This window comes from Myotis brandtii, unplaced genomic scaffold, assembly GCF_000412655.1.
Source record: "Myotis brandtii unplaced genomic scaffold, ASM41265v1 scaffold630, whole genome shotgun sequence".
Classification (NCBI taxonomy): domain Eukaryota; kingdom Metazoa; phylum Chordata; class Mammalia; order Chiroptera; family Vespertilionidae; genus Myotis; species Myotis brandtii.
Window position 1 is genome coordinate 451081 of NW_005370412.1, and position 15425 is coordinate 466505.

Genomic DNA, 15425 nt, shown 5'->3' on the forward strand with positions numbered 1-15425 from the left:
AAAGGCCCTAAATTTTGGTCAGGGAAAAAGAAGAAGCCAGTTCAGGGGTCCTCAAACTACGGCCCGTGGGCCACATGCAAATACAAATATTGTATTTGTTCCCATTTTGTTTTTTTACTTCAAAATAAGATATGTGCAGTGTGCATAGGAATTTGTTCATAGTTTTTTTTTAAACTATAGTCCGGCCCTCCAACGGTCTGAGGGACAGTGAACTGGCCCCCTGTTTAAAAAGTTTGAGGACCCCTGGGCCAGTTGGTCCAGGTTTTGTGAGTTGGGAGAAGGGAATGTATTAGTAAGCACAGGTGGAGAGGCTGCCATTGGGCACCCACAGAGGAGACACGCCAGGCCAGGTCCCCACCCTGGCAGAGGGGAGCTTGAGAGCTCCAGGGGCTCCTAGGGAATGCCACTGCTAAAAACAAACAAACAAACAAACAAATAAAATAATACATAAAATAATAATAAATACATAAAATAAAAATAAGCTATCCAAGGGAGGGCAGGAGCAGGGCTGAGGATGGATCAGAGGAACTGGCATGACATCCCATAGCCAGTCATGCCTGCCTGAGACGCCCTGTGGTTGGTGCCCATCTATAACCCAATCACGTTCTTGCCCTCTGCAGCTGGTTGTCCGATAAGTTCTGAGAGCTTTCCTTGGATTTCTTAAAAAACCAGTTGGGATCCCCAGAGAAAAACCCATCACCCAGGCTACTGCCAGTCCACCCAGTTTTATCAGTGTCCTCTGCACACAGGCCATTTCTTTCCTTCCCAGAGGTCCCTGGTCTGGAAGATGTTGGTGCTATAGATGCCGTAGCGTTTGGCTGCTGACAGGAACTGCGACATCTGCTCTATCCACTTGAAGGCCACGGAGAAGGCCTGGATCTTCTTCACTGGGCCAGCCCCTCGGGGTACATACAGCCCGTTAATGTGCTCACACAGCACCGTGTGCCATCCCTGAGCCGATTCTGGATGTTCTCACGCCTGGGCTGGGGCCGGCCCACATCCTTGCCGCACTGGGCAGTGATACACAGGATCAGGATCTGCTCCAGGTCTGCACTGTACCGCTTCGCAATCTTCTGCTGCACCTCCCGGCTCAGGCATGTCCTAAAGTCAAACTCCTTAGTACAGTATCTGAACTTCACCAGATCTGGCTTTTGGGTTCCCTCCCAGCCTCATCTCCCACCACCCCTTAAAATTAAAGCCCTTGGACTTCCTCTCAATGATGGACTTTTCTGTATAATTCCTCCCGCCACTTCTTGTGTGTATCCTCATGTTTAATTAAACTTCCTTTCCTACAGATGTTATAAAAGAGGAAGTAAACAATATCTATATGGAAAGAAGCTATCAAAGGCTTTCAACAGTGCCACCTGTTGACCATACGAGACATTGCTCTTCCTTACGCATTGCTCTGTATTCTCACTTCCAACCTCCATGTCTTTGTTTTTGCATTCCCATTGCCGGAACTTTTCTTTCTTTTTCTTTATTCCAACCTGTTCCTTTCCCTGTATTCCCAATCTCTGTTACTGGAACCACAACTCAATGATGGACTTTTCTGTGTAATTTCTCCCACCACTTCTTGTGTGCATCCTCATGTTTAATTCAACTTCCTTTCCTACAGATGTTATAAAAGAGAAAGTAAACAATATCTATATGGAAAGAAGCTATCAAAGGCTTTCAACAGTGCCACCTGTTGACCATACGAGACATTGCTCTTCCTTACGCATTGCTCTGTATTCTCACTTCCAACCTCCATGTCTTTGTTTTTGCATTCCCATTGCCTGAAATGTCATCTCAATCCCATCTGCTTCAGAAATAACTAGTCATCCAACAGGAACTGCTCTACATATAATCTTTGTGGTGAACCAAGCATAGTAGAAGCTACTGCAATGGCACCGCCCCACACACACACCATCATGTACATCTCCCATTATTACAATGAACAAGTCATTGTTTTCATCCATTGGTGTATCTTGTCTTCCTCACTCGACTGAACTCTATGAGAGTAGGAACCTTGCCTTTTCATCTTTCTTTTCGACTTCTTTCCCTGTCTCTAGTTCTAAATGCCCGAAGAGATATGGGACATCTCTACATGAACATCCACCAGCACCTTCATCTCAATATTTTCAACGCTGATCTGACATTTTTTTTTTCTTTTCTTTCTTTCTTTTTTTTCTTCATTCCAACCTGTTCCTTTTCCTGTATTCCCAATCTCTGTTACTGGAACCACAACTCATCCAATGATCTAAACCAGAAACCTGAAAATCACCTTAGATTTCATTCCCCCCCCTCCACTCTCTCTCTCCCTCCCACATGCAATAGAGGACCATGCCTTGTGGTTTCTCCTACATATCCCTGGAACCTGTCCTCTCTTCTGCATCCATAAAGTAAGTCACTCCCTTATTTCAGGCCCCTGTCATCTCTCACCTAGACTATTGCATCAGTTTCTTAAAATCACTTCCCTAGCTGTGTTCCATAACTATACACATGGCTGGTGGCAAGGGGCTTGATCATGATAGGACAGTCTTATTGGGGTAGGGGAACAAAGCTCTCCACATCTTCCCCTTACTCATCCTGTAATTTCTTCATTCTTGTTTTCCCTTTCTCACCTCTTCTGCCTTCAAACCTCCTAATAATTCGGGAAGGCATTCAACACTCATTCCACACAATAATTATATCAACTTGAGAACCAAGGAAATCATTGACTAATCCTAAACCTCATGCTAGCCTGGAGGAGGTATGACACAGGATGGCCTGATCGGCATTTACTTAGTTGTCTTATGAATGGGGTCCTGTCCTGTCCTCAAATATATGGTGGCATAAGGTGGGGAAGGTGGGGTGGGGAAAACAAGAGCAGAGCGAAGGAAAACGGAGGGCGTGAAGAACTAAGAGCCACTCGTGGTGTCCCTGAATGACTCAGATCTATTAATGAGTGGAAAGGTGTGAGTGATTTGCCTTATTTGGGGACTCAAAGCCTCGGAGCCCGCCCCATCCATAAAGTAAGTCCTAAAGTCAAACTCTTCAATGTCCTAAAGTCAAACTCCTTAGTACAGTATCTGAACTTCACCAGATCTGGCTTGTGGGTTCCCTCCCAGCCTCATCTCCCACCACCCCTTAAAATTAAACCCCTTGGACTTCCTCTCAATGATGGAATTTTGTGTGGAATGAGTGTTGAACGCCTTCCCCTCAGGGACTCACCAGCATTGCTCATGTTGCCATGCTCTTCCTGCCACTGTGATTGATAAGGGGCAGAATTAGCCCCATTAACAGAACCCAGCTCTTTGAGAATGCACAGTGACACCTGTTCCAAAGGGTTCCAGATTCTACCAGTCTTTATGTGACCCAATCTCCCGGATCCCCTTGAATGTCTCAGACTCTTCCCACTCTAAGGCCTTTAGTCCATACTATTTTGTGTGCACTGACAGGTTCTTTGTTACTGTTGTCCAATGATAGTTTTAAGTCCTAAGTTTAAGTTCTGCCTCTTTAACTTGACTTTATGTTTTGGGAAAGCAGGGATCTGCCATTTCTAATGTATCATTTGGATATAACATCCTTCTAGAAATTTAACAGGTAATCAATGTATATGTAATGACTTGTCTCTCATATAAGCTGGAAAATTCAACCTAAGATCCAAGTTTTGTTTTCCACCTCTCCCCCTCCTTTCCAGATAGTTTCCTCTGGTTGGCTGTGGGTTATCTCATTTTCCATTGGCTTTAAAAAGGGAGACAATAAACATTAGCTAAGTACCTTCCCTGAAGAAGAAATCAGACTGGGGGTTTATACTTTGTCCTCAATCAATTCTCAGCCCTGAAAAGCAAATTCTCAAACTGCCCATAAAACAATTTTGTGTGGCTCTTCCTTAGTCACCCTTCCTAGGGGGCAGGAACTCAATATTTTTCTCTGGAACCATTGGGCCATGAAATCCCATCACTGGGACTGCAATGCCAAGTTAGGTGTCTGAGTACAGGAACTTACAAGACCTTAGAACGCCTGCCTGAACAACTCTAACAAATTCCCACTTATCCTTCAAAACCAAAATCAGAATTAAACTGACATTTCATCTATGCTACTGTACCAAACTCTTTGTTTACTACTTATTGCATGCCTATTATCTGACTAGAGGCCCGATGCATGAAATTGGTGCAAGAGTAGGCCTTCGCAGCCCCAGCTTCATCCAGAAGGTCATCTGAACAGTCGTTCCGCTGTTTAGCCATTCGGTCGATTTGCATATTACGTTTTTATTACTATAGATTATTATAGATAAGCTAAAAAGAGCATTTTGATGGTTTTTATAAGGTTGCTAAAAAGCAGCCATTTTAGCTCAAGGGATATTGACACTCTGTATTTTTGAGATACATACATATCTATAAATCTATATATGTGTAGATATCTATATATATGTATCTGTTGTTTATAGATCTAAAAATATAATCTGTAGCTATTGATTAAATATTATGCTTATCATTTCACACATCTAAGTCTAACAGGAAACACACAGACCTTCATTATATTAATGGATTCTTAGACAACCCTTGCTTCTGTATTTTTCTTCCCTCCTTCATTTCTATTAAATGGATAGTTCAATACTAAATGGAAAGCAAATGCCTTAATGGGCACATGTAAAGATAGTGCCCTCTAGTGGATAGTGGTGAAGATGACACCTTTCTCTCCAAAACCATATTTATTTTTTTGGTTTTGTTCTTCCCAAAATGTATCTTCAGTTGGTTTTACGTTTCAAAGTTTAGGATTACTGTCAGAGCGCGCATACATATTGTGATGTAGGAATAAAGAAATGTCCTTATCATCTAAACAGGAAGCCTGCCCATTCCACCATTATCTCAGGCCCCATTAATAATCTTTGGTGGCTCTGTAGGCCCCTATTAATATTTATTATTTTACTTGAAAGATACATGTTGTGAGACATAATATTTCTAGGCATTAATTTACTACAAGAATGAGCTCATCCATATCTAATAGGACCTCAAAAGTCCTCGGAAATGCAACAGCTCTGTCAACTTGTAGCTTTGGTATCTCTTCAATGTTTACCTTTGTAGAGTGAAAATACCTCAAAATATTAATATGTGGGCTTTGCTTTTCTCTCCTTGTATACAACATCCCTTAATTAGTGAAAGCTATTGTCTCAAGATGAGGTCTGATTATAACAGCAAAAAAGTATCATTTTTTTTAGGTTAAAAAAATCCAAAATACGCTCTAAATATCAAAAAGAGGAGGCCTGAGTGAAATAGGAAACAGAGTTTTGCTATATCACTGGGAAAGGATATAGCAGATTTCCTACCACCCCAATTGCAGGTCACTAGAGGAGGTTCAACTAGGCTACAGGAAGGGGGAGCTGCAAGGCTGGGCAAGGCTTGGAAAGATACCCAAGATTGTGGGGAGAAACCCAAGGAGATGGGACCAGAGGGGCCAACCAGGAACACAGCAGAACCTAAAGGGGAAACTGCTGAGCTCCACGGGTCACCTGGATCCAGAAGAAGCACAGCAGCTGAATGAAGGGCCAGAATTCCACAGGCCCAGAAGCCTGGAGAAATCTGGACTACCCTGCTGGGGCGGGGCCAGGAGGGCTGGCCGGGGAATCCTCCATTAAAAGACAACAGGGAGCCTTCATTGCTGGAGAATCCCAGGACGCTATCAGAAGTCCGAATGGGGACTGATGCTACCATTTTAAAGCTGCAACCTTAGAACAATATTTGGTGAGTGGGTTTCCTTCACAGGGGAGGCTCTGTAGATGGCTGGGAACCTTAGGAATACCTGACAGATGCTCCATCTCCTGGGAGCAGCAGGGAGAGAAGCAGCATGGTGACAAAGAGACACTGTTTCCCAAGTCCCCAATAATTTACCTCTACTCTTCAGAATTCCAACCCTTCTTGACACCCAGCTATGGCATTATGTGGCATAGCAAAATGACTAGCCACCTTAAGCCGCTTTCTTTGAATTTTAGATTATCATCTATAAACCGATCTGACAGGGTAGCTGTAGGAGTAAAAAGAAAAGGATGTGAAATAAACAAGCCATTGAATTGTACTATACATGAAAACCAGGAAGGAGTGGGTCCAGGTGGGTCTACTACTTGGAAATTGATTGAGGTATGTACAGAGCAATGGACTGGTATACACAGATAGAAGATCTTACAGAACACACTCAGGAAGAGAGAGTCAGAACTTCTGGAAGCAGATGATCCCTTCTGAGCCTCACTCATGTGGGGTGTTACTCTGTTCTACTAGACTCTGAGGAGGACAATGCCCCACGGTATCACATAGGTCCAAACTCACCAAAATATATACATAAAGTATGTACGATTTTTTTTTTGGTATATTAAGTATACCTCAATAAAGCTGAAAAAAAGATCTGACTTTCCTTTTGACAAGTTATAAAGTAATCAAAACAAAGAACTCAGTAACAGTTCTAATGGTGTTATATATTCAAAATGGCAGTTCTGACTCAGTATGAGTATTGAAGAGATCCATAAAGAGGACGGATGTGGAGGTGGTTATTATGAGAGGTAAACTATTATGATGTAATACAGTATGTGAATTATGATGATGTACTAAATATGACTAGCTGGTATTCTATGTGGTGGGTGAAGGGTATTTATCGAGACCCAAAGGCAAGATGTAGTATATTACTTTTCCATTCTCCTGGAGGGGAGTGGAGAGTGCAGAGAGGAGCAGGGTGAGCAACTGCCTTGGCTGGAGTTGAAGAGAGTGAGGAGAGGTAGGGGAAATACTCGGGGAGCTGGGAGTGAAGGTTATAGTCACATGCCTATCACCTTTCCTCTGCACTCGGCTCAGCAAATGAGACTGAGAGAAGCCAGAAGGGCGCGGGCGGGGGGCCTGCCCGTCCTAGCAGAGTCTCCTGCATCAGGTGGAACCTCTGAAGGAAGGGCACCTGGTCCTCCTCTCTGACAGCTCCACTTCCCTCAATTTCTCCACCAGGTGCTCCAAAAGGTGCAGGTGACAGGAACCATTCTGGGCCTGCCCAGGTTCAGACATCAACAAACGTAACAATACCACCAAAACGAGAAGCCGTAGATCCAGGTCATCAAAATGGCAATGAAAGCCACATGCCAGCAGAAGAAGGTGGTGACAAATATAATGTCGTTTTTGTCATCGTCCATCCACTTATGGCCCGAGATGGGTTTGTACAGCATAAAGCCTATCTGCATCAGCCAAGAGCCTAGAATCATATACAAAAAGGCCTTCATCACCCAGAGCTGCAGCACATTGGGAGCCCAGAATTCTGCAATGACCACGAGCGTCAGCAGGAAGATGACCTGGATGAGCAGGATGTGAGACTGCAGCTCCACGCCTTCTGAGTCCTGTATGTGAGACACCATCAGGGGCAGAAGCAGAAACATGCCCAGGACCTGGGCACTTTGCTCCAGAGCAGCGCACCTCTGGGGCAGCAGGTTCTGGCTCACCACATCTACACACCCACTCAGGAAGAAGGTCACGTACAGAGTGAGATGCTGCCACTGCTTGCGGTACAAAAAGTCCCTCTGATGATATATCTTGCTGATGAATACAAACTGTCCGGGAATGCTATGCAGCTCCTGGGCCACTAAAATGCAGGCGCTCAGTATCTTCACGAAGCCGACATAGTATATTTGCTGCAGCCTGGCCCATCTGCCTTTGCTCCAGGGACAGCGTGGGAGATACTGAACGGGGCTGTTGCGTATCAAGGCCCTGAAAACGAGTCGTGCGTGATAAAGTCCATAGAGGAAGAGGGACAGCCCTGGGTACAGATGACCCTCAAAGCCTCCCATGGAACTGAAGACAGGTCTGACCAACTGCAGAGGCGAGAGGGTCGGCAAGGGCCTCCTCAGGCTCTAGGATGTGGAGAGAGCTTCCTGAAGTCGACTTATATCCTCTCTCCAGCTCACTGCATCCACGTTCAGAAGGGAAATGGTTTTGGAGGAGACCCAAAGTTATGGCGGGGTGGGTGTCATGGTTTCCGTCTGGTCTTCCGCTCTGGTTCATTGATAACTAACCAACCATTGCCAAATAGTGATATAAGCATGTTCTCCAGCACAATGCCTGGGCCTCTGCCCTTCTCAGAGACGATGCTATGGGTCCCCCTTGCTTCTCCTCCCCCTTGTCCTTGATGCCAATGCTACCTTCCTTACTTCCCTCCAAATTCACAGAACGTAAGGAAGAACTCAGAGGAAGCATGGAGAACACACAACGTAGAGAACATCCCTTGGAGTCCTCACATATAACCTCATACAAACACTAAGTACAACTGTACTTCCCTGGGTATAAATAGTCTTTACGAGCCACAGTAAACACACTTAGTGCCTGATTACTTGAGAACTGCCAGGAAAATGTTCACTCCTGAGAAGCCCAGATTAAACATTGTATCTGGGTGTACCTATGGGATTTGTTTTTGAATCAGTGGATTTATTAAAATAGCTTACCTGCATCAATATGGATGAGTTTCATCCAATCTGTTGGGGGCCCACATAGAAGAAAAAGCAGAGGAAGAAGGAATTTGCCCCTTTTGCTTCCGGCCTGTCTACTGAGCTGGGACATAGGTCTTCTCCTGCCTTTGCACTGGGATTTGTACCACCAGCACCCCTGGTTCTCAGGTCTTTAGACTCAGACTGCAATGACACCAGCAGGTCTCTAGATAGAGACAGCAGATGGTGGGACTTCTCTGTCTCTGTAATCACACAAACCATCTCCTCATAATAGGTCTCCTTTACACAGATCTTTCGGTTCTATTTCTCTGCAGAACTCTAATACAAACATGGAACCTCAAAAAAATAACTCTAAGTGAAAGAAGAATGTCAAAGCCCAAAAACACACAAAACTGAACGGTGTGAACACATATGTGAAACTATAAACAAAGTTCAGGCAAATGGTGACCCCCAAGAGGGGAAGGATAGGGTAGATTTAAGAGGGACACACAAGACATTGAAAATAATGACAATGCTTTCCTGTTCTTACAGTTGGCAGTGAGCACAGGAGTGTTGATTGTATCCCTATATGCATTCCATAAATGTTATTTTGTATCTATTGGATATTAAGTAGTTTTTTTAAGGAAATAAGAAGACAGTAGAAGTGCTGTGTGGGTGCGTGAGACCATGCCTAACAAGTCCACTGTAGGGTGAGAAAGTGGGAAAGCAGCTGTTTGCACAGGGGCTCTTCATATGCCAAAATGAGTTTTCTTTCGGACGTCAATACTTGTACGTATCATTCTACAACTGGCTTTTTTTCAACTCAGTCATAGAATGTGTTGGAGATAGAACCATTTTGCTATAGAGAGGTGCTTCTCATTCCTTTTAATGTCAAATTCTTTATCTAGTTCTTTACCAATGAACATGTTGGTCTGATTCTTTTAAACAAACAACGCTGAACAAATATTCTTCTTTAGGGTAGGTAACCACAATTGACATTTCTGAATCACAGACTATTCCCTTTTGGGGGGTTTTAATAGATAGTGATGAATCTCCCTTCAAAGTGGTGGTACCAATTTTTACTCACCCCCACATCCTCAACAAGTTCTCTGGATTCCCAAAACCCACCCACTATCCTCATCTAGGCATCATCAACTCTGCATTGTTGCAACATCTCTTAACCGGGCTCCAGTCCTCACCTGTTCGTATCCACATTGCAGTCAAAAGAGTTAATTATGCCACTGGCTAACTTAAATCCCCCAGTGGCATCACACTGCTTTATGGGTAAAATCCATGTCATTAGAATAAGCTTGAAGGCTGCCTTTTGCTTTAGCCTAACCTCATTCCTAGTCCCTTCACACCTGTACCATCTCCAGGAATATTGGAAGCTTTTCTGGAATGTTCTTCCTATTCCACATTCTTTCTTTACCTGGGAAATTCCTTTTTCCTTCAAGGCTCTGCTCAAGCACTGTCTCCTCCCAAATGGGAAAGATACTCTCTATGCAACTTATACACATCTCTATTGTTATACCTGACACACTGTTCCACCATTCTTTATGTACTGGGAAGTCTTTCAAGTTGGAGACCATATCCTGCATTCTTTGTCCCTTTAGAATCTAGCCCCATGCCTAGAGGTGTTCAATGAATGTTTGATAGATGAATGGATAAGTTAATGAACTGTCAAATGAGCACATGGTCTCTATCCAAAAATGTTTTATAATTAGTTATGAAGATGGAACAGATACATACAAATGATGCAAGGCCACTAATGCTCGGAGCTAAAGCTATATGAGTGGAACAAATGATCAGAGCTATGCAGTTAGAGGAGAATTTTATCTCTGACTTCTTTGTCCTTGGACACAGGAGATGCAGAATGAAAGGATGTGGATGACTTGGCATAATTTTAACTTCTCAGCCACAGGCATAGACTCCTTTGCATAAATCAGTGTTTCTCAACCCTTTTCTAGTTTTTGTCCCCACTAAGAAACTTTTTCAACATGTGTTCCCTTATCACCTTCCCTGCATGAAAACATTTTTTAACTTCATTTTTGACACTATTACAAATGTCCCCATGAAAATTTAATATCATAGCTATATTGTATATTTTATTTCCTATGGCCTCCTGGAACCACTGTAATACCTAAAATCAAAATATTTTTATCCTGTTGGGGGCGATATTGCTCCCATTGAGGGCACTTGGTGTAAACCAAGGGCAGAGTGTGATCCCAGCAAAGAGCTTGGTGAGGATGCAGCACAGAGCTTATCTGCAAATATTGTTTATCTTTCGGCAATAGGCAGAGTGGATTCATTGGTACAGGTAGACTAGATGGCCTCAAAGATTCTACCAAGTTCTGCATATGTGTCCCCCAGAGATCTCATGTGGGGAAGTCCTGGCATTTAATTAGGATCCTAATTTAATTAGGAATTTAATTTAATTAGGAAACTCATATTCAATTAGAGAGAATTGAGTGAAAATTGTTCTTCTCTTCTCATTTCCAGACAATAACAGGGGTGACAACTGTATTAGAAAAGGAAGTGTCATCTAAAAGGGTGAAAGGAATGGACACAGCTCTGGTTTGGGGACTGATACCCAAAAATAGATGGAATGCAGATAAGAATACTCTGCTTGCACAAATATGGCAGAAGCAAGAGCTCCCCCTATTGCGCCGGAGGTATCACTGATGGGGCATCCACCTAGAATGTGGAGGGAGGAGATGCCAAACTCACTAGCTGATGTTCCATGACCTCAAGAAAGACCTCTACCTTAGGCGACCCTCTTGGTACTCCTGTGGACGCTTGGCCACTCACTGGCTCACCACTAGGGGCAGGACCTTGTGGGCACAAGTGTGAACCTTGGCACTCATCATAATCACCTCAGGAGAGCTTTTTTAAAATACGGAGTACTAAGTTTTCACCCTGACCCTAATGAATAAAGTCTCTGCATCTGGAATCATACATGTCTCCCACCACTGGTGATTCCAATGTAGGCCAGCCATCCTTTAGCTGATGCTTGAAGCCACTGCACTAGACTAGGAAACACCACTCTGGTCCTTAGGCTGCACCTGGACACCATCCTCCTGCCCTCACTGACCCACAGGTTCACCCAGGAGTGTGGGGAGACATCTTTACAAAAGCAGAACTCAGCAATATTTACCAAGAGATGTTGGCATACATGTGGAAAAAGGGGGCAGGGAGGGAGGAGGAGGCTAAGAGACGGATGAACAGGGGAGGGAGAAGGTGGAGGGGAGAAGGAGAGATGAAGACTGAAAGAGAACATGGGAACTCAGCAGAAAGAAGGCAAAGAGAGTAAAGTCAGTCCAGCCCCTGAAATGGGAGAGGCAAGGAAAAGAGAAAGCAAAGGAGCCGGATAAGTTTAAAAAAAAAAAATCCTCCTTGTCCAGGTCCCAGGAGACATTGTCAATCAGTGATTAAGAAAATGAAACGTTTGATCTGTGTTTGAGACCTAGTTTGCCTAGTTTGCTAAGCGGATGATTCAAGATGAGGTGCTTATCTTCTCCAAGATTCATTCTCCTCATAGATAAACATGGAATTGTGGGATTCCATAAAATGTTGTATTTTAAAGCAGGTTATAAATATAAATTACTTTAAGTTGGTCATCTTAGGGCTGGATGAGACCATAGGGCCTATTTGAAACTAAAGTCCAGAGAGAAGTGACTCACAGGATGTCACATGGCTGGTGGCTTAGTTGGGACGCTGAGAGTCACAAGCTGGCTGTCCACGAGAGGCACAAGAAAACCCCAGCTCAGTCAGCATAAGGCAAACACGTAAGTGGACCAAGGCTGTGAGCCTCCTTCTCAGCCAGCTCCCAGGCTGCCGGAGAGCCCAGCTTCCTGGCGGGTCCACTGACTAGCTCTTAATCTGTCCCACTCTGCCCAATGCCTCAGTGGTACTGTCAAGAGAAGAAGCCAAATAAGAGGTCCGCAGAATTGGGGGACAAGGAGAGTCAGCATCAAATAAATGGAATACTTTCTGCAGAAGCATCCCCACCCTAAGAGATTCTAGGTGCCACACACACGCCGCCTGGCATGAAAATGCCCACTTGCATGTGTCCTCAAGACTAGATGCTGCTAGAAAGAGCTGTGAGCGAATCAGTTATGTTGAAGCTGGGCTTCCTGGTGGAAGGATGTGTAGGCTGAAGGAGGAGTGGCTGGTCAACATGGAGTCTGGAAACACAGACTTTATCTGTCTTTATCCCAGCGGTTCTCAACCTGTGGATCGCGACCTCTTTGGCGGTCGAACAGCCCTTTCACAGGGGTCGCCTAAGACCATCCTGCATATCAGATATTTACATGACGATTCATAACAGTAGCAACATTACAGTTATGAAGTAGCAACGAAAATAATTTATGGTTGGGTCACAACATGAGGAACTGTATTTAAAGGGCCAGAAGGTTGAGAACCACTGCTTTATCCAGTGCCATCCAAGGAGAAAGACTATTTGGGAGAAAATGAGTACTCTGTTACAGGAGTGAGATCTTTTTGGAACAGGGATAATTTCTCAAGCTTCTCCTTTATCTGCTTTATTTCCCCACACGTTCATTTAGTCATCTGTGTTCAGAGTCAATGTTCTGAGCTAAATTATCCCTAGCTACTTTGATCCCAGCAAAAGGGGCGGGGGTGGGGCACTGGTGGGGGAGCGTGGATGGTTGGTAGGGGTATCTCATTAGCAGACATGAGCAACTCAGTCACTGGAAAGACATGGCCTCTAATATTAGTGAATAAATTGTCCTTCTGGTTTAGGTATTAGTGCCAATCAGCCCTTCAGAACCTAAAGAGACTGATAAAATTGAGTTTCTGGATCTGTAACGCTGAGGTCTTGGTTCAACTCAGGATTTATCCTGCCTTCCTGTGACCCCCAAGTTCTGCACCACCTCACTTTCTGCCATCCCAGCCACAACAGTTTTCTAACACTGCTTAGATCACATATTCACATTTAAAGGAAACAACAGTAACTTAGCCACTCCAACAAATGTGTGTTAACCACCTATAATCAGCCAGACATTATGCTATAAGATGGTGTTAAAAAGATGAATAAGACATGGCACCTGCTCTCAGGCAACTCAAAAGCAGTACCGATGCTGGAGGGGTGAGTCCCTAGGGGAGAATCCGGCCCTGAGCCAAGAGTGTTCTTGGCTTCAAGCAGGAGAGAATTCAAGATGTGAGCCAGACAGACAAGAGGTTAAAGTGGAAGCCAGTTTCTAGAGCAGAGAGGACAAGCAAGAGAAGCCACGCCACCGACAGAGTGGCCGACACTCCTTACAAGAGAAGGAAGAGACACCCTAACTGTCTCTACAGGCTGAGCTTTTATATCTGCTTGTAGTTTCTATGGAAGACTGCTGGTATGGGGAAATAGAGATTGGAACAAAACGTTGGGATTAACTTTAACCTTTACAAGGTATATTTTCTGGTCTGTTTCCCTTTATGGTATGGGTAAATAAAAAGTATGGATGAGTAGCCATATATATATGACTTCAGAGAGGAAGGGAGAGGGAGCGAGAGATAGAAACATCAATGATGAGAGAGAATCATTGACAGGCTGCCTCCTGCACGCCCCACACTGGGGATTGAGCCCGCAACCTGGGCATGTGCCCTGACTGGGAATCGAACCGTGACCTCCTGGTTCATAGGTCGATGCTCAATCACTGAGTCACTCTAGTTGGACTGTTAATCAATCTTTACAGGAATTTTCTTTGTTCCGGAATCTCCCTGTGGTCTGCTTGCATCTCTAGTCAGCCCCGGGCAGCACATAGCAGGCCCCTACTTAGCTCTGTTTGACTTTAATTCATTTATATAGTACTTATGCCCCTCTCCAATTATATTAATATTTTGCTATTCAAAGTGTGGCCCATAGGCCAGCAGTGTCAGCATCACCGGGAAGCTTGTTAGAAATACAGACTCCCAGGTCCCAGGCTAGACCAATTAAATCTAAATCTCTGTTTTACCAAGATCCCTAGGTGATTAGAATGCATTTAAAGTTTGAGAAACACAGATCTAACAGAAAAGACCCTACTAAAGCCATCTTGGATGAAATTTTATGATGATGGAATAGACCAAGTATGGTGGGAATATAGAGGAGCGTGTGGTTAATTCTGATGGAGGAGTAAATATTTGCACTGAAATTTAAATTGCACTGGCCAACAACCTGGGGATGGGGAACAGATGAGAATAGGTAGGAACATCTAGGTATGGACAATGGTGTGAACAAAGCTATGAATGTGGTGGGTGGGTGGGTGAGGGTGAGGGTAGGCCATGTGCAGAGCCAGCCTAGAGCAGACTAGAAGTCTTTCAAGAGCTCCCTGGGATGGACAGCGCCACTCAGCCCGCAGGTGCTGTGCTCTCCTTTGCACTGACCCGGATGGTACCCTTTCACCAGCCCTGCACACTAGATAGTGGTCAGTGGTTAGACAGGGAGAGGCCTCTTCCCCACACCTGGCCCTTCGTGACCCTTCAGGGATGATGTTTGCAGTCAACAAAGGATGCCGAGTCTCAGATCTCATGCCAGGCCACCTGGTCCCTGGCAGCGACTCTGCAGGACGACCTTGGTAGGAAGTGGATTCCCACAAATTCTCATGGATTCCCACACATTCCCATGGATTCCCGGCAGCCCAACCTCTGGGGAGAGGTTGGCAGGGAAGGTGACTGTGAAGAAAGTAATGGCAAAAGGGAAAGGGGTTGAAGCAGGAGTCGGAGGCTGTGCTCCAGGCCTGGCCTGGCCTCCGGCTGTCTGACCATGAGGCAGCCTCTGGGCTCAGCTGGGAAATGAAGACGATGGACCAGATGGTTCCGATGTCCTTCCAGCCCCGAGAGCCTGGGATTCTGGCGCCTTCCGATTTTGGAAAGGTCTGCCATGGTTCCCTTTTTCAAACGATTTAGAGTACATTCTCTTGGAACTCACTTTCAGTGGCAAAATGAAACATTTTTCTTGGGTCACAGTCTCCAACCAACTCACAAGGGCTCTTGGGTTAGATCGTCCATCAGAGTTACACTTGGGGGA

General features: G+C 44.6%; 2 protein-coding genes and 1 pseudogene across 2 annotated transcripts in view; all 3 read right to left on the reverse strand.

The window, feature by feature from the left end:
• Window positions 1-15425, reverse strand: part of RGSL1 (regulator of G-protein signaling like 1) — a 76150-nt gene that overhangs the window by 42513 nt on the left and 18212 nt on the right. The window lies entirely within an intron of this gene.
• Window positions 520-3205, reverse strand: LOC102256650 (annotated as a pseudogene).
• LOC102257562 (transmembrane epididymal protein 1-like) lies at window positions 7004-7777 on the reverse strand. The gene has a single exon (XM_005880269.1). The coding sequence runs from the start codon at window positions 7775-7777 to the stop codon at window positions 7004-7006; it is 774 nt and encodes a 257-aa protein (XP_005880331.1).